At 54.6% G+C, this 21,926-nt stretch overlaps 7 protein-coding genes across 7 annotated transcripts; 2 read left to right on the top strand and 5 right to left on the bottom strand.

The window, feature by feature from the left end:
- Positions 1-323: 323 nt before the first annotated feature.
- Positions 324-4,282, bottom strand: BBK36DRAFT_1135964 (cytoskeleton assembly control protein). Its single transcript, XM_024892819.1, has 6 exons — positions 4,261-4,282; positions 4,016-4,220; positions 2,564-3,772; positions 2,425-2,485; positions 506-2,341; positions 324-434 (listed from the first exon to the last, which is right to left on the bottom strand). Exons 2-6 carry the CDS (start codon positions 4,211-4,213, stop codon positions 409-411), a joined length of 3,330 nt encoding a protein of 1,109 aa, XP_024747387.1. The 5' UTR covers positions 4,214-4,220; positions 4,261-4,282; the 3' UTR covers positions 324-408.
- A 1,956-nt stretch (positions 4,283-6,238) lies between these two features.
- Positions 6,239-6,526, bottom strand: BBK36DRAFT_1095431 (HMG-box; the record flags this gene model as incomplete). The annotated part of the gene is made up of 1 exon (XM_024889076.1): positions 6,239-6,526. A coding segment is annotated over one exon (288 nt), but the record flags the coding sequence as incomplete, so codon positions are not given.
- Positions 6,527-7,365: 839 nt separating this feature from the next.
- Positions 7,366-7,754, bottom strand: BBK36DRAFT_1010527 (hypothetical protein). Its single transcript, XM_024888862.1, has one exon. It carries the CDS (start codon positions 7,696-7,698, stop codon positions 7,399-7,401), a length of 300 nt encoding a protein of 99 aa, XP_024747385.1. The 5' UTR covers positions 7,699-7,754; the 3' UTR covers positions 7,366-7,398.
- Positions 7,755-9,112: 1,358 nt separating this feature from the next.
- Positions 9,113-14,695, bottom strand: BBK36DRAFT_1178106 (hypothetical protein; the record flags this gene model as incomplete). Its single annotated transcript, XM_024896114.1, has 10 exons — positions 9,113-9,199; positions 9,289-10,068; positions 10,125-10,223; positions 10,283-10,400; positions 10,486-10,580; positions 10,639-10,737; positions 11,623-12,025; positions 12,110-12,120; positions 12,211-14,564; positions 14,596-14,695. The coding sequence occupies 10 exons, from the start codon at positions 14,693-14,695 to the stop codon at positions 9,113-9,115; spliced, it is 4,146 nt and encodes a 1,381-aa protein (XP_024747384.1).
- A 628-nt stretch (positions 14,696-15,323) lies between these two features.
- On the top strand, positions 15,324-16,797 carry BBK36DRAFT_57862 (alkaline phytoceramidase; the record flags this gene model as incomplete). Its single annotated transcript, XM_024898291.1, has 7 exons — positions 15,324-15,431; positions 15,495-15,533; positions 15,592-15,739; positions 15,811-15,950; positions 16,010-16,190; positions 16,249-16,395; positions 16,646-16,797. 7 exons carry the CDS (start codon positions 15,324-15,326, stop codon positions 16,795-16,797), a joined length of 915 nt encoding a protein of 304 aa, XP_024747383.1.
- A 687-nt stretch (positions 16,798-17,484) lies between these two features.
- On the top strand, positions 17,485-20,040 carry BBK36DRAFT_1124906 (OPT superfamily oligopeptide transporter; the record flags this gene model as incomplete). The annotated part of the gene is made up of 8 exons (XM_024891210.1): positions 17,485-17,763; positions 17,831-17,952; positions 18,029-19,142; positions 19,214-19,222; positions 19,283-19,428; positions 19,525-19,739; positions 19,797-19,909; positions 19,966-20,040. The coding sequence occupies 8 exons, from the start codon at positions 17,485-17,487 to the stop codon at positions 20,038-20,040; spliced, it is 2,073 nt and encodes a 690-aa protein (XP_024747382.1).
- A 148-nt stretch (positions 20,041-20,188) lies between these two features.
- Positions 20,189-21,878, bottom strand: BBK36DRAFT_1095623 (S-adenosyl-L-methionine-dependent methyltransferase; the record flags this gene model as incomplete). Its single annotated transcript, XM_024889078.1, has 3 exons — positions 20,189-20,994; positions 21,073-21,189; positions 21,260-21,878. Coding segments are annotated over 3 exons (1,542 nt in total), but the record flags the coding sequence as incomplete, so codon positions are not given.
- Between the last annotated feature and the right edge of the window lie 48 nt (positions 21,879-21,926).

Genomic DNA, 21,926 nt, shown 5'->3' with positions numbered 1-21,926 from the left:
GATGGCCTGGTTGTGAGAGAGAGCAGAAGTGAAGGGGTGTTAACAAACCACGTATGTACAACTGATAGTGCGAGAGCTTCAGATGAACCAGACACGGACCTCTCCACTGGAAGTGACAGCACAGCCGTACAGGGCTGGCAGGCTATCCGCCCCCTGGAAATTTAGCGGCCAGCCCACTGAAGGATAGCTGCGACCACTATAGAGCCTCTGAAATGTGGACCAGCCCAAAACCTCGTCTATTCAACATGTCTTCGTATTAAAATTACATACAACTTGGGAAAACATCTCTAGCTTTGCTTTCTACTCGTAACAAGGGCTAGATCAAGCAGGCAGTGTTTGTTGTGTTGAAATCAGACTATATAATTAGCTATATATCACAGGTGTGTCGCGAGAAATAAACCCTCCCATCTAGAAGCCGAACGGGTTGTCAGGAGCTACAAGAGAAAGATATATCGTTAGTTGCAAGGCATGGAAGAAGCACAATAAGGGACAAAACGACACTTACTCGCTTGCGCCAGGTTGGCCCGGCGGCCGGTTGCCTGGGGAGTGAGCTTCTTCGTCTCGGGCGTCACGCCGAACCGGACGGGCGGAGGGGGGCCGGTCTTCTGCGGGACAAGAGGCTGCATGGGTGGTTTCAAATCATTCGTAGCTCCTGTCTGCTGGGGTTGCAGGCTCTGGAATCCAGTCGGCTGTGGCTGCAGAGGCGGCGGCAGGAAGTTGTTGATACTTCCGCTACCAAAGGGAGACTGTCCCAACCCTGGCTGGAAGCCGGTCGGCTGAGGTTGAAGCCCTCCATACTGGCTGAAGCGGCTTGGGTCGACGTAGCCAGGCGCTCCAGTCATCATGGGCTGCAAGTACGGCCCAGGAGCTCCTTGAGGGAACGGACCCAGGCCTTGCGGCTGCGGTCCAACGTAGCCCGTGAGCATTGGCTGAATCGGCTGCAGGTTTTGTATCTGCGCAGTATATTGCTGTTGCAGCCGGGCCTGGGCAAGGTCGCTGAGGCTCTGTCCCGGTGGTGCAGGTTGGCCCTGAACAAGGCCGGTAACCTGGGGGACGAGCGGGGGAGCAGCAAACATGCCCTGGGGGAGAGCCGACTGCGGAGCAGAAAGGGGTCGCTGCGGTGGCGGAGGAACGACAAGCGACCCCTGAACTGGCGGCGAGATAGACGGCGCGATAGGGCGTTGCCTTCCTAGAGTCTTTGGCGAAATGTGAACCCCGGTGAGAGAGGGCTGAACTCCTGTCAGAGAGGGCTGAACTCCTGTCAGAGAGGGCTGAATCTGGTTCGGCTGGGGCACCGTTTGGAAGAAGGCCGGGCTTGCTCCCAAAGGCGGCTGCTGGGGCGCTGGTGCAGGCGCCTTGTCTACGCCCCCGAGCGGAGCCGCGGGCTGGGGCTGGGGCTCGGTCTTGCTTGGCTCCAAAGGTGTTGTTAACAGGGAGAGTTCTTGCAGGGAACCAGTGAGCGCCGGAGGAGCAGGCGCGGGAGCCGGAGCTGGGGCCGGGGCCGCAGCTGGAGCCGGAGCCGTGTTGTTTGCGGGTGTCTCCGCCGGCGGTGCTGCTGGTTGCGCTTGTGTCTGCTGCTCCTGCTTTGTAGGCTTCACATCCCAAGCATCATCGTCAAATCCACCTGCGGGACGTTTGGGTGACTTTGCAGGGCTTGGAGGAGACGCTGCCTTCGCGGCTGTTTCGGCAGTGCTGTTTCCATCCTTGGTCGCGAACACGGCGGCGTCGACCACATCGCCAGTCTGGACCGCAGGGGCGGGTCGACCCTTTCTTGTGTTATTCCGCAGCGCTCCGCCAGGACCGGAGAAGAGACCGCCGTCGCCCTCGCCATTGACCTTGTTGCCACGTTCACGGCCAAACTTGGCATCCAGGTTACGCATAACCTTGATGATGTCCCCTTCCCGCAAGCCTAGGTTCCGTAAGACCCCAGCGTCGACATCTGGTAGGACGCTCTCATCCATCGAATCCCTTGTGAAAGCCTGGGCGTAACGCTCACAGAGACCCACAGCGACATCGCAAGAAAGGAAGAACTGGAACCAGTCGTACTCGGGTCGAGTCGGGCCCTTGTCCACAATAGCCCCGACCGCAGGAGCCTTCTTCTGCTCCGGAGGTTTTGATCGTTTGACGTCGGCCAGGGGTCTCTCATCGTCCAGAGAAATGCCAGTGAGATTCTCGACGTACACGAGGTCTTCATGCGACATCTTGGCTATGGGTACAGCGATCTTGACGCCGTTCATCTTATGAAGGTGAAGTTTACCATCTTTGAGTCCGAGGAACTGCGCTTCGACGCTAAACGACTTTGATCGATCCGTCCACACCCGGACTTTGGAGGGATCGGGTTCTGGATGGAAGTGTCAGCACTTCTCGTCCTTTTTCTTTTTTTGTTCACTCTGTCAAGATAGATCAAATAGGGCGGGAACTCACTAGACTTGTTCGCAGAGTGGCTGCCACTGTCGTTTCGTCCATTCTCACGTCGAGGCCGCGGCTGTTGTCCCAAAGTGTTACCATCGTCCGTAGCTACGAGACTGCTACCTCTTCGAGGCAAAGGCGTTCCAAGGCCTACCTGTTGAGACTCTCTGCTAGCCTTCATTGCTTCCTTGGTGAGTCGTATCTCTTCCAGGCGGTTTTGCTCGACCATCGATTTGGCGGGAATTTGGCCTCCAGACGGCGGCGTGATGGTGCCGGAGAACTCGATGTAACTGCTGGGGACAACGCCCTCTTTGCCATTCTTCAAGCGGCGAACCTGCCACCAGTCCTCGCTCCGTGTGTCATCGATGATGGCCACCTCATCGCCAGCAGCAACGGTCACCTCGTCCTCGCCCTGTGCCATGAAATCATACAGGATGGTTCCCTTCTTTTGTCGCTTCTGAGAACCTGCCGCAATGATTTCCCGTATCCCCTCTGCTCGAGCAGCGCCTGCAAGCTCGCCAAGGGAGGCGACAATTTCTTCTGCAGTGTCCTTAGCTCCGGCATGAAAGTCAATACTCTTGCTAGGGCGAACAAGCTCCATGAAGACGTGCTTGCCTTCGCGGGAGTAATGGGTCATCTTGTCGGCAGTCCACTCTTGAGGGGGGTCGTTTTCAGCTCTCTCGGGTGCAATGAGAATAGTGCCTGTCAAGAGATTGATGCCCAGCGTTGTTGGCATCTTCTTCTTCTTGCCCATGACCGACACCATCTCGTTGATGTTGTACAGGTGAAAGTTGCCGGGGATCAGATGTCCTTTGGGCTGGGATTCAGGAGTTCGCTCGGGCTGTCTGGGTGGCTCCGACGAGACTGAATACGCCTGAGACTGTGGGCGAGGCCTCGTAGGCAGCGCAGGGGACCTGATGGATTCTTCATCGGACAAGTCCGGCTCTTTGAATCTTATGGTCATGGGTTCCTTGGTGGATTGTCGATTCTGGATAACGTTGGCAATGGCGGCGGCAGGATCGGCGGCCGGGGCAACGGCCGGAGCAACGGCGGCGACGGGGGAGGCGGCAGCGGGCACATCCTCAGATAGGGGAGTGCTGTCATCGGTGGTGGTGATCTGAGATGTCGGCCGCTGGGGTAGCGCCGGGGCTGCTGGGGGTGCCGGCGCGCTGGCGGGAGCGGCAGCCTGGAGCTCGATGTAGTTTGCCGGGACGAAGCCGTACTCGCCGTCGTATCCAGCAAGGATCCAATCCTCGTCGCTGGTGTCGAAGACTTCCAGCGCGGCATCTTCGGGGAAGGACAGCTCCTCGTCGGTCTGGCGGGTGTACTCGTAAATGGCACGGGCGTGGCCCACGGTCTCGGCCTGATTGCAAACGCGGGGGGCATCAGTTAGCATGCGCGCATCTTTCTCGTGAGGCCGCGCAGGTGGTGCGCAGAGGTGTGCAGGGCAAGCTCGGCTCAGCCAGCACTTGTGTATAGCTGACGGCGGAGGGTTGATGCAAGGATCGACGTTGGGCCGTGAGACGTAATGACGGAAGGGGGGAAAAGGGAGCCACGAGAGCAGCCAACGGGGGCGCCAACGAGGGCATGGCGAGGAGCGGCATACCTTTTCAACGTAGTTGTTCGGGATCAGGCCCGTCGGCTCGTCCTCGTCATCGGTGCCGGCCTTCTTCTTGGCCTTCCACCAGCCGTCGTCGTCATTCTTCTCGAGGATGTAGAGCAGGTCGCCCTGCTTGATGGCCAGCTCGGCATCCTCGTTGGGCGTGTAGTCGTAGAGCGCGCGGTAGATGCCCAGGAAGCCCATTTTGGCCGTCTGTTTGTCCCCGATGGACGCAGCTCGAGGGTGCGGATGGTGGTGCCGACGCGCGGTGGACTGGACTGGACTGGAGTGGACGGCACAGCTCGTTTGCGTGGAGTCTGAGGTAGGTATGTACGAGTTCAGGTATTACAGGTGGGAGAACGGGCTGAGCTGAGTGACGAAAAGAGCAAGCCAGTCCCGAGCAGTGCTAGCGAGCGTGCTCCATAGTCCGTCGATGCGGCAGCGATGGGCGAGGGTTGGTTGGCAGGGCGGAAGTTGAGTGCTGAGGTAGTAATGATGGTTCCAGAGCACGGAGTGACCCCCTGTCGCCAGGTTGCTTCTGCCGCAATCTTGAGGATCCACTGCAGCACTGCCCAGTCAATCAATCTTTCTGGGGGGAGACGCTCACTGAGAGTGCTGGTGGTGACTTTGTATATGTTCGCTTAGTAAGCTGCAATATCACTCAACTTCTCATTTCACTCGTCTAATTTGGACATTGTTTCTCTTTTTATTATGTTAACCTCGGAATCCTTCAATAGTATTCTAGTCCCTTATCTACTTCTAGAATAATTGTATAACTATCTAGAAGCTGTTATTGTTCGCAGAGGACAGGCCGCCGCTGGAAGCAACTGCAGCTGGATGCACCGAGGCACGGCGGTACCTGCCCAGTACCTGTGCGGCTGTGGTGGAGATTAGCTTGATTTGCCCGGGCCAGTGTGGAATCAAGCATGACATGTCAAGTCCACTGCGTGTACTCTGCAGTTATTATCGCGAGAGCTCCTTGTTAGCTTCATTCACCAGTATCAACTGCAGATTCATGAGCAAACCGGCCATGATTCAAATCACGTTCTGTCAGCAGCCTATCGCCCCAGACTCTGATGGCTCTTCCAAGTCAACTCCCAAAGGTACTATAAATAGGAGAACATGTAAGTCTCCCAGATAGGCAAGACATGCGACTAGTCATAAACCAACACCTGAACTAACCTGCAGCTTCTCAGTCCCTCTCACAACTCCTTCAATTTCTCTGTTTCGTCTTCCAATCAACAGTCTTCTCTCATTCTCCTCGATGCTGGAATGCTGCAGCTCTCCAACGGAGGGACAACTCATCAAACACAGCATGTACGAGTCCGTAGCTGCAACATCATCAACTGCATGTCTGCATCTCATTTCCCGTCTACTGCACACTAAACACTAGATATCTGCGGCCTAAAAATACACTCAACGAGGGTCGAATCCAACTACCTAAACGTACAAACCGTCCCTACCTAAGAAACGCCTTCCAGAACCCATTTCTATGCAAGATACAGGACCAACACAACACAACACACAACAAATAGCAAACAACAAAAACAAACAGCATCTGACCAAACCAAAAACACATCTCGTCATCTTGCACTATGCACCCGTCTGGCACATCCAATCCTCAAACTGACTGGGCTCTTCCAACTCTTCCACCTCCCAGTCTCCCTCAGTCCCCCTGAGATACGCGTCATACGTCGACGCAGGCATACTCATCTCTGACAGCGTAGTTTCCGTGCGTGACCTCTCGACGGCCAGGGGATGCCACTGCCCTTGAAATGCAACCGAGCAGCCGGAGATGTCGTACACCATGCTGGGCTGGCACGGTAGAAGTGAAGGGTCGATGAAGATCTCCGCATAACCGACACTATGGTCCGCTGCCTCCCCGTAGAGACCGCAAACAACGGGTGGTGAGCTTCTGTAAGCCAAACGATTGTCGTCAGATGGTGGCGGGTATGTTTGGAAGGAGGGGAAAGGGTCAACGTGTGTGCGCTGTTCCTCGAGATACACCGCGGGATAAGCATGCGAAGAGGGACAAGTCCAGTAAGGGTAAGACGAAAAGGCCCTGGCCTGGAGTGGCTGATGAGCGTCGACTGTGTTCAGGCATCCCTCATTGTCCGAGGGTGAGAACTCATCGTACGTTGGCGAACTCGTCCTGTTGCGCTTCGCCACACTCGCCCCGACGGAACCATGGCCGCTGACGAGTTCAACGTCGCTGCCGTCCGGGGTCGGGAGAGAAAGGGGCGAATTCCTGCCCTCCCCCTTCTTCGAATGCAGAGGGTCGTACTTGTATTCCGGAAAAGCTTCACCATGCTTCCTCCTCTCAACGTCAGCTAGGTCCTTGAACGCGAGCTTGACTTCCGGTTGCTCCAAGTTCCTCCACGAAAGCCCGCAGATTGCCGACACTTGCTGATGATTGTCCCTGCTGCAATATGCCTTGGCAATGTTCTGATACGACCTGCGGTACAGCATGAAGGCGTTGAGGGGGCGCTTGATCTTTCCGGAATGATTGTATTCCTCCACTCGTTGCTTGATTGTGCGGGTTGCAAAGGCAGCGGCGTCGGGAACAAGACAGTGAGGCAGTTCGCCTGCAATCACCGAGAGCGGTCGAGTGAGAGAGCTGCTGCTGTCTTTTCCATCCGAGTTTCGCGTCCTCCTCCCTGTCTTACGATCCTTGCTCGGGAGACATCTCGACCGACTCCGAGAGCTGCTCGGTCTCGCTGACTTGGAACGTGTCCGCGGGCGTCTCACAAGACTGACGCTTGAGAAGTCCAGGGGGGATGTCTCCAACCCATACCGCGAAGTGTTCTGGAGGATGTTCTGTTCATGGGGAGGCTGGAAGCTATTAGCATTCCACCTTGAAGGAAAGTTTGAAACTCAAAGGTGAAACTCACCGAAACAAAGCCTTGGTTTGGAAAGGAATAGCCGGGAACTGGGGCAAGTGTCGAGTTGTTTCCCTCGGCAAAGGCAGAGTGACTACGCAGGATTGCTGGCTTTGCAACGCCATATTCCCGCTTGATGAGCTCCATCGAGACGTCCGGTGGGCAGAAGTCGATGCGAAAAGCGGTTTTTGGGGATGCTGGGTTTGAAATGGTCAGGTTGTCCAAGTCTGGCGTAACAAGTGATGCCGAAAAAGTTTGAAAAGGAGAACGTTTGGAAAGGCACATAAAAGTCGACTTCGATTCTCTTTGACGGTAGAACGCTTCTATCGAGGATCGCCGGGATAGATGCATTAAATGACATTTCGACTTGATAGAAGAGATGGCTTGTTGTCTTTGTACCCCAGAGTAAGGCTCTTTGACGACCTACCCTCTCCCGCACCCCCATTCTGCGATGGACAGCTTCGTCCCTGACACATGACTTCCACGTGAAGGGCTACAAACAAACGAGCATCAAAGCTTCTGCCGCATGCGGTATTGGGAATATGGCAGCCTTCGTTTCCCCTGGCCTCTTGGACCACCCCGTGGACGCTGCGACAACCCCAAGGCCCAAACCCAGTTGCAGATGGCCCAAAACGACAGACTGAGGACACAGTGACACGCAGCCAAGCTCAGAAGAGGGAACGACGAGTGCGTATGTGGCAAGGGTCTGTCAAGCGCACAGGGCAGTTTCGAAGCGCTGCACCAGTTGGAATGCTCCCCAATAACAACCTGTTGGCCGTGCGGCCCCGTGGTTGCTCGAATGCAGCTCATCCGGTCGACAGTATCGCCATCGCTCTGGAAGGGACAACTTCATTGGCCCATCCAGTACTTTGGGGGGAGTCATGGCTTGTCAAGCAAAGCCGGGCCCTTGCATATCGCCATTTGACGCACCGATAGACGAGTGCGCCTCAGCTGGTGCTGCATATCGTGGGTTGTTCCCAATCAAACTTCTTCTACCCGCAGATGAGTGGAGTGGAGACACGCATGGATAAAATGAGAGACAGAAATGACCAGTGATTGCTTTTGGTAGAGACGTAGACAGATAGGTAGATAGATACACGTGGAATAGTAGAGTCGAGGTGCTCGATGGTGTCGTCCCAACGTATGCTGCGATTCAGGCAGATCAACAGGTGAAAGATGACGTTCCCAACGCAGTCGACGCTCCAGCCAATGGAGAGTGTCCAATGGGTCAAGTGAACGGACAAGGGTCTGTCAATGACCGTCCAGAGGAAAAGACAAGGCGGCTTTGAAAGCGTGAGAGTTTCCGTTTCTGTTCATCCTCTGCCTTTGTTGTGAGCAACTAAGCTCACAACTAACAGCAGTGGGTGAAACTCGACTTCCTCCTGCGAAGCAAAGTAGCGGCATCCTGATTCGCTGCGTTTCCAAGTTTTGCAACCGTATCATGAGTCTAAAAATACCATTTCGGAGTATGCCAGTTGTGTACTTGACCAGATGTATTTACAAAAGTGGGAGGCTATCACGGCTAGGGCATTGGGGACGACGATCAGCTGATGTTTGTGAGTTGTTCAGTGGAAGATAGTTACCGGTTCGTGAGATAAAATGACGGACGCAAATGCTGGGTCCTCAGTACAAATTTACTCGCGTTGGTGAGCAGTCTTGGCTGCCGTACGCATGTATGCTAGAGTTGAGTGTGAGAGAGAGATTGCGTCGTCTTGACGTGTCCCTGGGATTGTGTTGGAATAACGGGAACTCATGGCTGAGCGGCTAGGCAGCCAGTAAGTGATATGACGGTTAAGTTTGCTTCTTAGATAGTTTGTTTCGGACTGGGCGTAAACTAGTAGAGACGTGCTTGGTCTTTCATACCTATCCCCTCTGGAGGGGGGCAGTGGCAGGCTTGGCGTTATCGGCAACGTCGAGTTTGGGCACAGGCGAACTCTCTGGTGCAGGAGGGTTCTCTGATGCCAGACGGTTCTCTGATGCCAGACGGTTCTCTGATGCCAGACGGTTCTCTGATGCAAGAGGGTTTTCTGCTGCCGCAAGGTTTTCCGATGCCGAAGGGATCTGTGATACCGCACGGTTCCCTGATGCAGGATGGATCTCCGTTGCGAGATGGTTCTCCGGTGCAGGAGGGTTCTCTGCTGCCAGAGGGTTCTCTGACGCCGGGAGTTTCTTTGATGCAGGAGGGTTCTCCGATGCAGCAGGACTCTTGCTCTTTGGTGCCGCGTCAGGAGGGTTCTTTTGACGACAAGAGGCACAGATGAAATGAAAGTCTGGGTGGTCCGCAGCAGCCTCGCTGATCCCGAGGCACTTGCTGTGCTGCCATACGTTACAGCTCTCGCAAGCGACGCTGTGGTTGCCATCGTCGACCTGCCCATACAGGCCACACGAGCAATCAAATACCCACCCTTCCTCTTCCTCCTGCTTGCCCTGAAGGTCACGGCCATTTTCGCCATTGGTAGGTCGATCTGCCACTGTAACCTCGCTACCTTCACCTACTGATGCCGGGGTGCCGCTTTCGCCACGACGGGCGCGGCGTTCCTCTCTTTCCTTCAGACGTTGCTCTCTGGAAACGAGCCTCATTTCGAGCTCTCTCTGCATCTTGATTCTTTTCTGCTCCTCCCGGCGTTGGATAGCGGCTGCTTCTCTGAGCTGCTCTTGTTCGATCCTTGCCTTCTCTTGCTGCTCTCTCAGCTCCGCCTTGGAAGCAATCCGACTTGATCGTTTAGCATGGGCCATCTTGGCGAGCGTTGCCAGCTCCTTCTCGCGCCTCAGCTCCCGGCGGATTCGTTCCTGTTCCTGTTTCTCCAGAATAGGCACCAGATGATCTCGCAGCTGTCTTCGGAGTATCTTCTCGTTTTCGTCTCTTGATTTGGCCATGCTTTCAACAAGCGCCTGGACTTCTGGAAGAGTCACGGCCACGCACTCCCAGGCCATGTCCCCCAAATGGGTGTCCTCGTAATCCAATTCCGACCCTTCTTTGGGAGCATCATTGAGGGAGTCGTTCGCGGCATCGTCCGGTTCAGATACACGTCGCCTTTTCCCCGTACGTCGAGACTGACGGCTGGACTTGGAGGGAGCCGGTTTCTGGCGTGGAGGCGCCTCTGATAAACGGTATACTCGATTGTCGTCGAGAACGTAGTAGGTGCGGTCTTCGCTATCCCAGCCGTAGGGTTCAATCCGCTGCAACGTCGATCAGAAAATGTACAGTACAAATCGTGAAAGGAAACGATACGCACCCAGCTCGTTTGCTCTGTATCCTTTTGTTCCTTCATCTTCTCCCGAAGCACTTCCGGCCGAATCATGGCCCATTGCGTGAATTGTTGCATCACTCGAATCTATCAGATATGGTCAATGACGATACCGCGTAGAGATTCGAGCTCGAGTTGAGGTTTACCTTGCTAAACACGTCGAACTCAGCAAAAGCCTTGGGAGCGTCATCGTCGCCGAAAGGATTGGTGTCTGGCGACTTCAGCAGGTACTGTTTTCGAGCTTGGTCGTCGAATGATGCATGGCTTCAACGAGGCAGCGGCCGTTAGTCCTGCTCTTGGGAAAGAAAAGAAAAAGACAAGATAAGCTGTCGAGAGCCGCAATACATACGTGAGGCCGCGCTGTGAAGAGACCAGCTTCAAGAGGGCCAAGGCAATATCGTTGAGTCCCGGTGAGTTCGGCTTGAGACACTCCGTCTCGATATACTGAGCCAATGGTCAGGATGCGCTCGCGAGGGAAGTAGGAAAAGAAGTCTGTGCTCACATCAACATCGACCGAATCGTCAATTGAGGCAGCATCACCAAAAATGTATATCCATTGGCACAAGTTGGCGAACTGCCACATGCTGCGGATGCGTTGAAGCTGCTCCATGACGTAGATAGCTCTCTTTGGTAGCGGCTATGGCCGGTAGCCTTTTCGATTTTTTTTGTTCCGTTCCGCTCTCTCTCCTTCTTTTATTCTGTCTAACAGCTCCTTGTTGATGAATGCATCTCAAGAAACAGAGAAAGATGAGTTGGATATGGGAAAAAGATAGGCAAGATAGACGCAGATGAGCAGAATCTCACACTTGATGGCGTGAAAATGAATTGGCAGAATGATAACCGCGTCTTTGCGGCAGCACGCGTCGTAGCTCTACTAGTAGTAGGGCGGTATGACGAAGTAGGCTAGTGGCGTTGCACAAAAAAAGGAACAGCACTCTACCTACTACTAGGCCGATGACTAATCACACCGAGAAACATCGTACGAGATCCTGAAACGATACTCGCGAAGTAGGCATTATACACTTTGATCCTATTACATAGTATGACAATATATAATTTCCATTAGATGGATCTTTGTTTAAACTCTAATAGAACATCCCTGATACAGAACAACACTACTTATTCCGTGAGGATGGCCCAGTCACTTCACATTGGAGACAGAGTCCGTCAAGTAGCAAAGCCATCAACAGCCGTATAGCTCATGAGATACAGAGGCATTCCATTAGATCTATCTTGATAGTGACCTTGATGGTTCGTGTTGATGCGTAGCCGTCACAGTTGTTACCGTCATGAAACTTGCAAGCTTTGTATGTCACCAAACTTGGCAAGGCCCTGCTTGTCGGCCGAAACTGAATCTTGTAGCTGCCTCTGCTCTTGAGCGCTGCTCACACTAAGGTATTGCTCGGCTACTCGGCTGTCTCGGAGCCGTTGCTGGTCGCTTCCGCGATTCCGACAGGACTTGGATAGAGCGGCCAAGTGCACCCACCGAACTGCCAAAGTTCGGCTTTGGAATTGGTCCAGGGGTTGAGTGTGGTGTACGAGAGGTGTCTTGGGCTGGGCTTGGTTGAGCTTTCGAAGTAGCGTCGATACTGCTCCAACGCTGGGGGGACGTGCCTGCTCGCATGGCCTTGAGGTTCAAGCGCACGGGCACCGGGCCTCGGGGAGTCGTGGATGGTAGAGTAATGCGCCCTGTATTAGAGGGCGGCTTGCTTGGAGACTTTTGCATCCCGACATCCTCGGTATCACTGGAGGTGGCCGACTCCTCGTCGATTTCTCGCCATGAGGCCAGTGGCTTGGCTGATAAAGGGAGGGACATGTTCAGCGGCATGCCAGTCCAGCGCGTTGGCGTTTCAAGCTGCTTAGCAGTGACATCCTGCTTGTTGTAGTGCCTGTCCACCAACAGTTGTCGACGAACAGAATGTGTCCGCCACCCGCCGCGACGGCCGCTTGGGGGGTCGGCTCTTGGGGTGAACCTCAAGTCTTGCTCCGACCGAGCCACATCTCCGCCCAAGCAAACCTCCCTCCAGTGATGGAATGTGCGATTTCTCTTTTCGCTGTATTTCTTCTGCTGCACCTTTGTCGCGGTATGGGCCTGTCCGCTGCGTTGCAACGACGATATCGACCACGCCTTGAGGTACTGTCGTTGCCTGCGGGCAGCCCACAGCTCCAGGGATTGCATCTCCATCCGCTCACGCTCCTTGGCAATGTCGCCCCAGGTCGCCAGGATGGTTTGCGCATAATGTTTATAGGCAGCCAGTTGAGCCTCGAGATCTTCTTCGGTACGCGCCCTCCACTTCGTGAGAGCGAGCTCAGCCTGGCCATAGTAGTACTTTGCATTGTACATGGTGACAACGTCGCTTTCCGAGGTCGCCTGGGCTGCCATGGCTCGCCAGTGATCCAAAGCCTCGTAGAATTTTCGCCGCTTGCGAGCAGAGGAGACCTGCGTATATCTCATCATCAAGTACTGTCTGATCATCTCCTTCATCTGGCTTTTCCGTGCTTGAACAGCCGAGTCCATGATGGGCAGCACCCGCGTGGTGACAATAAACAGCCTGGCTCGATTGCTAAGATGTGACCGCTGCGCCTCGATGCTGCTGGACCGCTGTAGGGCGCCTATGAGTTTTGATGCCTGGTATGACTTGAGGTGGTTTGCAGACAAGTTTCGCCGCCACTCCTCTTGCATGTAGTGTCTTCGCCAGCTTCCAAGGGCGCGCGTCACTGATATGAAGTCTGCCCTCCATCGAACTGCCTGCACTCGCGATGACAGCTTCCAATTCTGCAACGTCCGACCAACTGTTGCAGTCAACAGCCTGTCACGACAGGCAGATGATTGCGCTCTGACCTGAACCTGATCTCTCCATTCCGTAAGATAACCGAATAGCAGCTGCAGTGACCCGAGTTGCCTAGCTGCATGAAGCTGACGATTGTTGGTTATGGTGTGGTCTTGCAGTTTTGATAGTGCGTTGATAACTCCCTCGCGTCGATTGAACCTGCTTATGGCTTGGGTCTTGACGAGGTTGCTCGAGGTGCTCACTCTCCATGCCAACAGGGCCCGTTGCTTTGACTTCTTCTCCACCTTGCGCCGGTAGGCGTGTGCGATCAAGTGTGAGCACCATTGGTCACAGACGCGCGATGCGACCCGAGCACGGTGCCTCTGTGCGATTGCTGCTGCTGCCAGTCCCAGTTGCTCTTGTTGATACGTTATAGCGCGGTGTAGCTTCTGCACTGCCGTCAGGGCTTTGAGGTTCTCGATGACGGGATATCGCAGACTCGGCGCACAGCTCCAGCCCTGGAAACAGCGAAAGCGAATCATGTGTCTTCTAGCTACGCCTTCCCGCTCAAGTCGCCCTGCGGTGCGGTCTGCCCAGTGGTTGAACACCTTGCTTGCCAAGTAGATCTCTCGAGCTCGTGTCGCTCTTGTGAGCAGCCGCTCCTCATGCAAGCGCGAAAAGGTATGCTCGTTTTCGAACTGGACTGACACTGGAGGCTCATCCCGTACTGACTGCGCTGCCGGCTGGGCTTCATTGGGTATGTAGTGGGGGAATTGCGCAAGGTCGTCGTCCTCGTCAATCTTGCCATTGTGCCTGTTCGTCTCTACTGTCTTCTTCGGGGTATTCCGCTTCTGTTGTCTCGCAGCCTCCTGGGCAACTTTCTCATCGTCGTCGATATCGCTGAACTGATTCTGGTCGTGGTCCTTGACGCGTCCCGGTGGCTGGTCCAGAGTCTGAATATCTTGTTCGGGCTTCCTTTCTGCTGAACGGAGGGAGATGTCGGTTTGCGGCCTCAAAAGGCGTGCCTTGGGGTCATCGTCCGGAGCATCGAGATCAATGGGTAAGTGATCGAAGAGCGGACTAGGGTAATGATGATAGGGATCAACATGTCGTGTTTCAGTCGAGGAGATCTGGGCCGAGGGGTATGCCTTTGGGTCGGTCTGAGTGGGAGGGTGATCAACTCTCGCTTGGTAATCCTTCTTGCTGCTTGGCTCTTGGGTCTGAATCTTTTGAGGAGCGGAGTCGGTTCCCAAGGAAGTCGCGCTGTAGGCCCGGGGTCTCTTTGGAGGAACGTCTTCCTCCTCGTCGATAGGGAGGTCGTCGGGGTACCAGCGATGAGTGTCCAACGGCTCCGGAGACAGAGGATGCTCGGCATAGCCTTCGGGAGAAGTAGTAGAGTCGTCGCTGAATTCGAGAACGATGCCTATGCGGCCGAGGATTGACTGAAACTTGTCCAGTAAGCTGCCACCACCCTGCTCGCCGCCGACCCTGAACACAAGAGCAGAGAGATGATGGTCGGACTCGGGATCGATGCCGTGCTGAGGGAGGATTTCGTCGTAGGCTTTGAACAGCGCAGCGGCGGGCAGTGGTTTCGGGCCGGGCGCATTGTCGAGGTGCTCCTGGGCGGCTGTGATGATCGCGTGCAGCACAGCAATGTCTAGACTGTTAACCCACGAGCAGACATGGACGAGCCGTGATGCAGCGCCATACCTCGATTAGAGTAGTAGGGCTCCTGGCCCGGAAGACCGCGACTGGGGGATGCGCGAACGCTGTCAGGCGCAGAGCCATCGTCGTATGGAGATTGCACAGATGCCACTGCAGACATGCTCGTGAGTGACTATTCAAGGTGGACGCGAGTCGCTTGTGTCAGGCGCCGACTCACTCGAGGTTGTTGAACACTCTCTTTGGCATTAATCCATCATCAGAGCATCGCGACAAGGAGGATTTCACGTCATTGGGCGCGAACGGCGCGGCCATGGAAAAGCGTTGGATTGCCAGCGCAGAACAATAATGCCTGCCGCTGACTTCCAGGTCGGGACGTGACCTGAGCGGCTAGCGGATTTGCACCTAAACCTCACTGGCAGGGCGCATGCGTCACGAACAACAGGAACGGGCTGGAGGTACCGGATACCTGTGTCTGTTCCGAGCACTGAAGCATACCCGAGGTTCTCAGTACGAGCAAGCCGCCGAGTTCCAGCGCCCGGCCCCACCAGGATCGAAGACGGCGGGAAGCACGGGATCTTGTGAAAGGCTCCAAGCCTCTCTCTCCATCTTTCTTGTTCTATATAATTGCCATTTTCATGTTCTATCAAAGAGGCATTTTCTCTCTCTTGGATTATTCATGCTCTAGACATCCTTCCTTTCCATACTATCGTCTATTGTTGAACTCTCTGGGCTGCTGAGCATCGTCATCAAAATGACCCTCTCCGCTTTGCGTACGGCCATCTCATACCCGTATCCAACCGCCAATCCCGGCCATGGATTCTGGGGAGAACAGACGTCAACGCTCAACTTTTGCGAAGAGGTGAGCTGAACCCGGCTACGGATATTTGTGTCGTCTCTGAAGAACTGTGCTGAATAACCCAAGGATTATGCATTGACTTCGTACTGCGCTGAGTTCTGTAATGTCAGTATTGGTCATGAGTTACCCTATCAAACCGTTCTCTCTGTTGACTGAACAGCAGACAGTGACAAACGCCCTTTTCCTGTGGCTTGGGATAACAGGGGTCGTGAACTGTCTGCAAGAGAAACATCCGTCGATATTCTTGATCTCTTACCTTGGCTACATGGTGGTAGGACTGGGCTCCATCCTCTTCCATATGACGTTGAAGTGTAAGCATTGCTGCCGTGGTGATACCACCAAGAAGCATTCAAGTGGAAGAACTAACAGATGACGCATGGAGATCCGATGCAACTGGTCGATGAGCTGTCCATGATATATACTACCTGCCTGATGATGCACGCCAGCTTTGCATACGAGCGATCGCGAGCATTCTCAGCAACCTTGGGAATAGGCCTCCTTTCGCTTGCCGGTTCGATCACGGTGAGTGTTGCGTATTTTATGCACCCTACTTCCGAATCGACCGACTAAGAGAGGCTCAGGTTTATTACCACGTCACGAAGGATCCTATCTTCCACCAGGTCGCCTATGCTATTCTAACAGCCACGGTTGTCTTCCGGAGCATGTGGGTGATGGAGTCGCAGCTACGACCTGTGTTGACTGCTCGCAATCCAGAGAAGGCGGCCAATGTGCTGAATACAATGTGGGCCATGATAGCTACGGGTTCGTCGAATCGATCAAGTGCGCGAGCTCGCGAAGCCCAGCTGACCGTTTGGAACAGGACTCAGCGTCTTTCTTGGGGGATTCCTGATTTGGAATCTCGATAATGTCTTTTGCTCCCAGGTGCGACAGTTGAGACATGCTGTTGGTCTTCCCTGGGCCGTGTTGCTCGAAGGCCATGCCTGGTGGCACCTTATGACAGGTCTTGGTAAGTGAAGCATTCCCCTCGCACTATAAATGTTCGTTGAGGAGTCACTAACATGCTTGCTAGGAGGTAAACACTCGACTGCCCCAATGCTCCCTTTCCAATTTTGCTTCTTTTCCCTCTTCTCGTCTGGATCTGGCAATTCACTTCCTTTTCGGGATTGGTACCTTACTTTTGGCCCAACCGTGGGCATACATAGGACCCTAGACGTGTTTGTGTTTGTGTGTTTGCGCCTGCTGACGACTGTTTCCAGCGTACTATTACATTACCTGGGGGACCTGGTTGCGGCATTGTCTTGCGGGTCAAGACAGCAACTACGTCCTCGTTTGGCCGAGGGTCTTGACTTCAATCCCGTACTTGAAGAGGGTAGAAGACGGCCAAGGCCAGGACAAGAAGGACCAGTAAACGTCTTGCCAACAATTGCATACAGGATATACCGAGAGCCGATATGGGTTCGTGCTGGGCGTTTTGGTAGAATACTCGAGGGTCATACATATAACTTCCGATACAGCCAACCTACCTCACTTCAAAGCAGCCAATACCACTGTATTTCTACTACTTCAGGCTCCAGTTGTCTGGCAGAACCAAGCTTGGAATGGCCGACACAGTCCGGATGAAGCGCCATGACAGGGCCTTGGATCACGGGTAGGTCCGTGTTCGTCTGGAAGCTCAACACATTAGCGCGAATAGTAGCAGCTCCTCGGGAAGCCTTGAAAATAGTAACAAGAGATGCTTTATTGTGATGAGCTTCATTGAAGCAGGAAAATCATATAATCCAGGCCCCGGAGGCATGCTTGATTGATATTCGGGAGTTCCTGCCTGTCCGGGCCCTTGAGAGACGCGCTTATATGCTTGGATTAGTAATGCGAATGTCCGGAAGCCACTGAGACATGAGCAGTCAGCCAGTCAGTCCCCTTATATAAAGCTCACGGACAGAGCTTCCCGCGAGCTTACAAGTCAGGTCGATGATAGATACACCAAAATCGTCAGCATCACCGTCGTTTCGCCCACGTCGCCGCTGATTGATCGAAGCCCATCCACTAACAGAGAGTCTCCTGGTCCGATGCACACGGCGTCAAAGAAGCTCTGATAATGACGTCTCCGTCCCCGCAAGGGCGCAGCTTCACCGTCCGCGGTGTCGCTGCCGGCCTTGGTGTTGGAACCGTGATATGCGCCGCCAACATGTATTTCGGCCTGCAGACCGGCTGGGTCTCCATCATGTCGATGCCCTCGAGTCTCATGGGATTCGCCGTCTTCAAGCTGCTGAAGCCTTACCTGCGATTCCCCTTCAGCCCGGTCGAGAACGTGCTGGTGCAGAGCGTTGCTGGCGGCATGGCCATTATGCCGCTGGGCTGTGGCTTTGTCGGTGTTGTAGGCGTCCCCCTTTGAAGCTCTTGCTCTGCCGCTCGTCAAATTTACTCATTTCGATGACTTGTAGATTCCAGCGATGAACTACCTCCTGGGGGCTGATGAGCAAGGGCCGTTGTCCTTGAGTACATGGCAGCTCATCATATGGTCCCTAGGTCTCTGCTATTTCGGAGTTGTCTTTGCTGTTCCCTTGTAAGTGGTCTTGATACGACAAACTCCAGTGTTAGTGCGAGTTGGCTGAGACGGCTTTGTTCGTATGATCTTCCAGGCGCCATCAGGTCATCATCAGAGAGCGACTCCGGTTCCCCAGCGGCTTCAGCACTGCGGTGCTTATCCGCGTTCTCCATAGTCAAGGGAAAAGCTCTTCTCCTCAGGAGCTTGATGCCGCTGCTAAAGGCGGGTTTGCCAGCCTTGTGCCCAAAGACGATGATCCTATGCTGGTCGATGACGGCGGCTCTGTTGCGGAAGAGGAGGAGTCGCCGGTTTCCAAGGACATGGACTGGGCATACAACATGAGGCTCTTGCTTATCAGCTTCCTGGTCTCAGGCATCTTTACCATCTCCAACTATTTCCTGCCCATCCTGCGAGATCTCCCTGTGTTTGGGACTGTCGCGGCCTCTACCTGGCTTTGGACATTGAACCCAAGCCTTGCATATGTCGGACAAGGCATCATCATGGGGACGGAGACTACACTCCACATGACTCTAGGCGCAGTCGTCGGCTGGGGCATCCTCAGCCCCTTGGCCAAAATGAAGGGCTGGGCTCCCGGACCAGTGGATGACTGGGAGAATGGCAGCAAAGGCTGGATTGTCTGGGTGTCTCTGGCCATCATGCTTGTCGATGCTGTTGTCAGTCTCGCCTACATTGCTCTTCGCCCCCTTTTTGAAACCCACGTCGTGAGATTGGCATCTGCATTACAGCGCCGATTCCAACATAGCAGGATCGCGGCCTTGTTTGGGTCATCTCATCGGTATTCTCCCATTCCTGCTCAAGAAGGAGGAGACGAAGAGGAAGAGGAGAACCAGTCCTCGACACTTCGAGATGATCAGAGCTCCCTCGCCGAAGAGGACAATCGTGGCCTGGATGATGCCCCAGTCGAGCAGCAGGTTAACAGCAAAATCGTCTCGTGGGGACTCCTCGCATCCGTTCTGGTCTGCGTTCTAGCTACCCGAATCGTGTTTGGCGACCTGGTGCCACTTTACGCCATTGTTATTGCCGTTCTCATGGCCCTGGTCCTGAGCATCATGGGTGTGAGAGCCCTTGGAGAGACTGACCTTAACCCCGTGTCCGGCATTAGCAAACTGGCGCAGCTGTTTTTCGCTCTCATTATTCCGCAGGGTCACAAGTCCAGCGTTCTCATCAACTTGGTTGCCGGTGCTATCGTATGTATACTCTCCCCTTTTAAGCCTTCGACCGTCCCATCTACTTTGGCTAACAATGGGTTGTTATTTAGTCAGAAGCCGTAAGTTCTACACAGGAAGAACTTGATATATCGAACCGTATCTCCTAACTTTAACAATAGGGCGCATTGCAGGCGGGAGACCTGATGCAAGATCTCAAGACCGGCCACCTCCTTGGCGCTGCTCCCAAGGCACAATTCTGGGGACAGATCATTGGCGCTACTTTTGGCGCTGTGTTCAGTGCTTTTGCGTATCACATCTACACAGCGTAAGTGTGTCCACGCCAGTCAGTGATGGACTCGGCGGCCCTTGGCCCGGTTGCTTCGGATGAGTGTGTGCTAATCGTGCTGGTTATTGGTGACAGGGTATATGAGATTCCCGGCAAATTGTTCCAGGTTCCTACGGCATACGTCTGGATATTCACAGCCAGGCTCGTCACAGGGCAGGGTTTGCCATATATGGCCAAGGAGTGGGCAACGGGAGCCGGTGTTCTCTTTGCCGTCACGACCCTTGCCCGGACTTTGTCGGTTGGAAGGCCATGGCGCTCTTGGATACCCGGCGGCATTGCCGTCGCAGTCGGTAAGCAGAACCTCGGCCACGCCTCTACGGGGGAAATTGTCTAATTCGTGAATCAAGGCATGTACAACGTGCCGTCCTTTACACTCGCTCGAGCTATTGGAGGCATCATCAGCTGGTATTGGCTGAGTATACGAAAACAGTCAACTACGCCTCTCATCATCGTTGCATCGGTAAGAGCCTCACATATGATACGAAAGACGCTCGCTGACATTATGTTGTGACCCAGGGCTTTATCCTAGGAGAAGGATTTCTCAGCATTGTGAATCTATGGCTACAGGCACTGAAAGTACCTCACTACTAGCAACATGCGGGCTCTTTCCCCCCTATTTTACGATTTCCTCCAGGGCCAGTCAATGCTTCGAGACTGCCCGCTAGTCCAACTTCCAGGACCATTTCTTCTCTTGGCTTGCGGTAGGTTGACTTTCGAAAGAGCATGTGACATCGATCCTCAATGCTCTTGCATTCTCCTCGAGGGCTGCAAAGGTGACTTGCCCAGATATTGTTTCTGGCAGCTTGGACGGAGTGGACTCTCGGGGTACCAAAAGCAGGCCTTGCTTCCAATGGGTCACGGTGCCGGAAGGACCGGTCGTGAATGCGACGTTGCCCGGCTTCGCCTTTACGAAGTCTTCGGGAGTCGTGAAGGGCTCGGGCACGGGCTCGTCCCTAGAAGTGGCGAAGAAGTTGTCGAACCAGATGAGGAAGCCGTCCAAGCCCTCTGAAGGTCGCGACAGCCGTGACTCCCACTTGGCTGTGAACGAAAGCTCCTCGGGCTTGACCGTGTGGAGGTCGAGGACCTTGAAGGGGTATGGCTCTCCGCTCAGGGTGCTCTTGGGGACCGCCTCGACTCTGACCTCATCATAGATACCTTCTTGCATAGCTTTCATATCGAAACCATAGACGTCTCTCCAATAAGAAATGTGTTCCATCACGTAGTCGGTGTCCTGGACGGGCGCCATCCACAGAGTGGCGGAGCTGGGAACCAGCAGGCCATCAGGCTTGAGGTATTTGTCTCTGGCATAGAGAACGCTGGGAAGCATGGCCTCGTACAGCAGGCAGTAGCCCATCCACTCACTGACGATGATGTCGACCTGGTCGACGGGCAGCTTGACGTCTTCGATACCGCCCTTGACGCAGGTGATGATGTCGGAGAGGCCGTTGTTGAAGATGTTTTCAGTTGCCTTCTTGATAATGTCTGACTTGTCGACAGCAATGACGCGAGCTGCGCCGGCTTTGGCGCAGAACATGCTCAGAATGCCTACGGAGAACGGTTGGGTTAGGTTGAGGGAAGCTCAGCGAGGCTGAATGCACCAATCCAGCAAAGAGTATATCTCACCTGTGCCGCAGCCAATATCGAGCACGACTTTGCCCTTGAAGATGTGCTTGTTGTTGTAGATGAAGTCACGGTAGGCCTCCGTCCTGACCGTGTCCTTGAGCATAGTCTCGTGGATATCTGTTCACGCTGATCAGTATCTCCCACCAAATACACCATCCAACATAAGCCAAAAGAGCGAAGCGCTTACCGTTGTAGGCGTAAGATTCGAAATAGTAGTTGCTGCGGTCCTCGCCGCTGCCGGCCTTGCCCTTGGCCGGGCTCTGTTCCTCGTCATCTCCCCAGCGACGATCCAGCGTCTCCTGCACGGCCAGCCGGTAGTTTGAGAACTGCGTCCGGACGGACTCCAACTCGGCCTCGAGCGCCTGCTTCTGCGTCAACAGCTCCTTTTCCCGAGATCCGTCGTCCAGCTGGCCCGCAGCAGCAGCAGCAGCAGCAGCACTGCCGCTGTCCGCCTTGACGAGGTCACTGTCGAGAATCTCATCCAGCGAGACGATGAGGGCGTCATTGTCCAGCACGGGCTTGAAGTAGGCGTCGTCCTCAAAGTCGGCCAGCGTCAGGTCCCTGTCCTTGGGCACGGGCTGCCCGTCCCGGACGCGGCTGCGGATGAAGTTGACGAGCTTGACGGCGCCGTGGAAGTCGAGCTGCAGGTTCTTGATGGCGGCGATGAGGTCGAAGCCGTGCTCCGCTTTGCAGCTCTCGAGCATCTCCGGCCAGCTGGGGAAGGTTCTCTGGGCGTCGAAGAGGGAGATGACGGGGATGGCCTCCTCGTCGTTTTCAATGTCGAGCCATTCGCCTTCGTCTGAGACGTTGCTCGAGGCGGATGAGGATCCTGATACTGATCCTGCACTCATTTT

The sequence above is a fragment of the Trichoderma citrinoviride genome, assembly GCF_003025115.1.
Source record: "Trichoderma citrinoviride strain TUCIM 6016 unplaced genomic scaffold BBK36scaffold_11, whole genome shotgun sequence".
Taxonomy (NCBI): Eukaryota; Fungi; Ascomycota; class Sordariomycetes; order Hypocreales; family Hypocreaceae; genus Trichoderma; species Trichoderma citrinoviride.
Note: the sequence above shows the minus strand (reverse complement) of the source record. Positions and strands in the feature narration are given on the sequence as shown.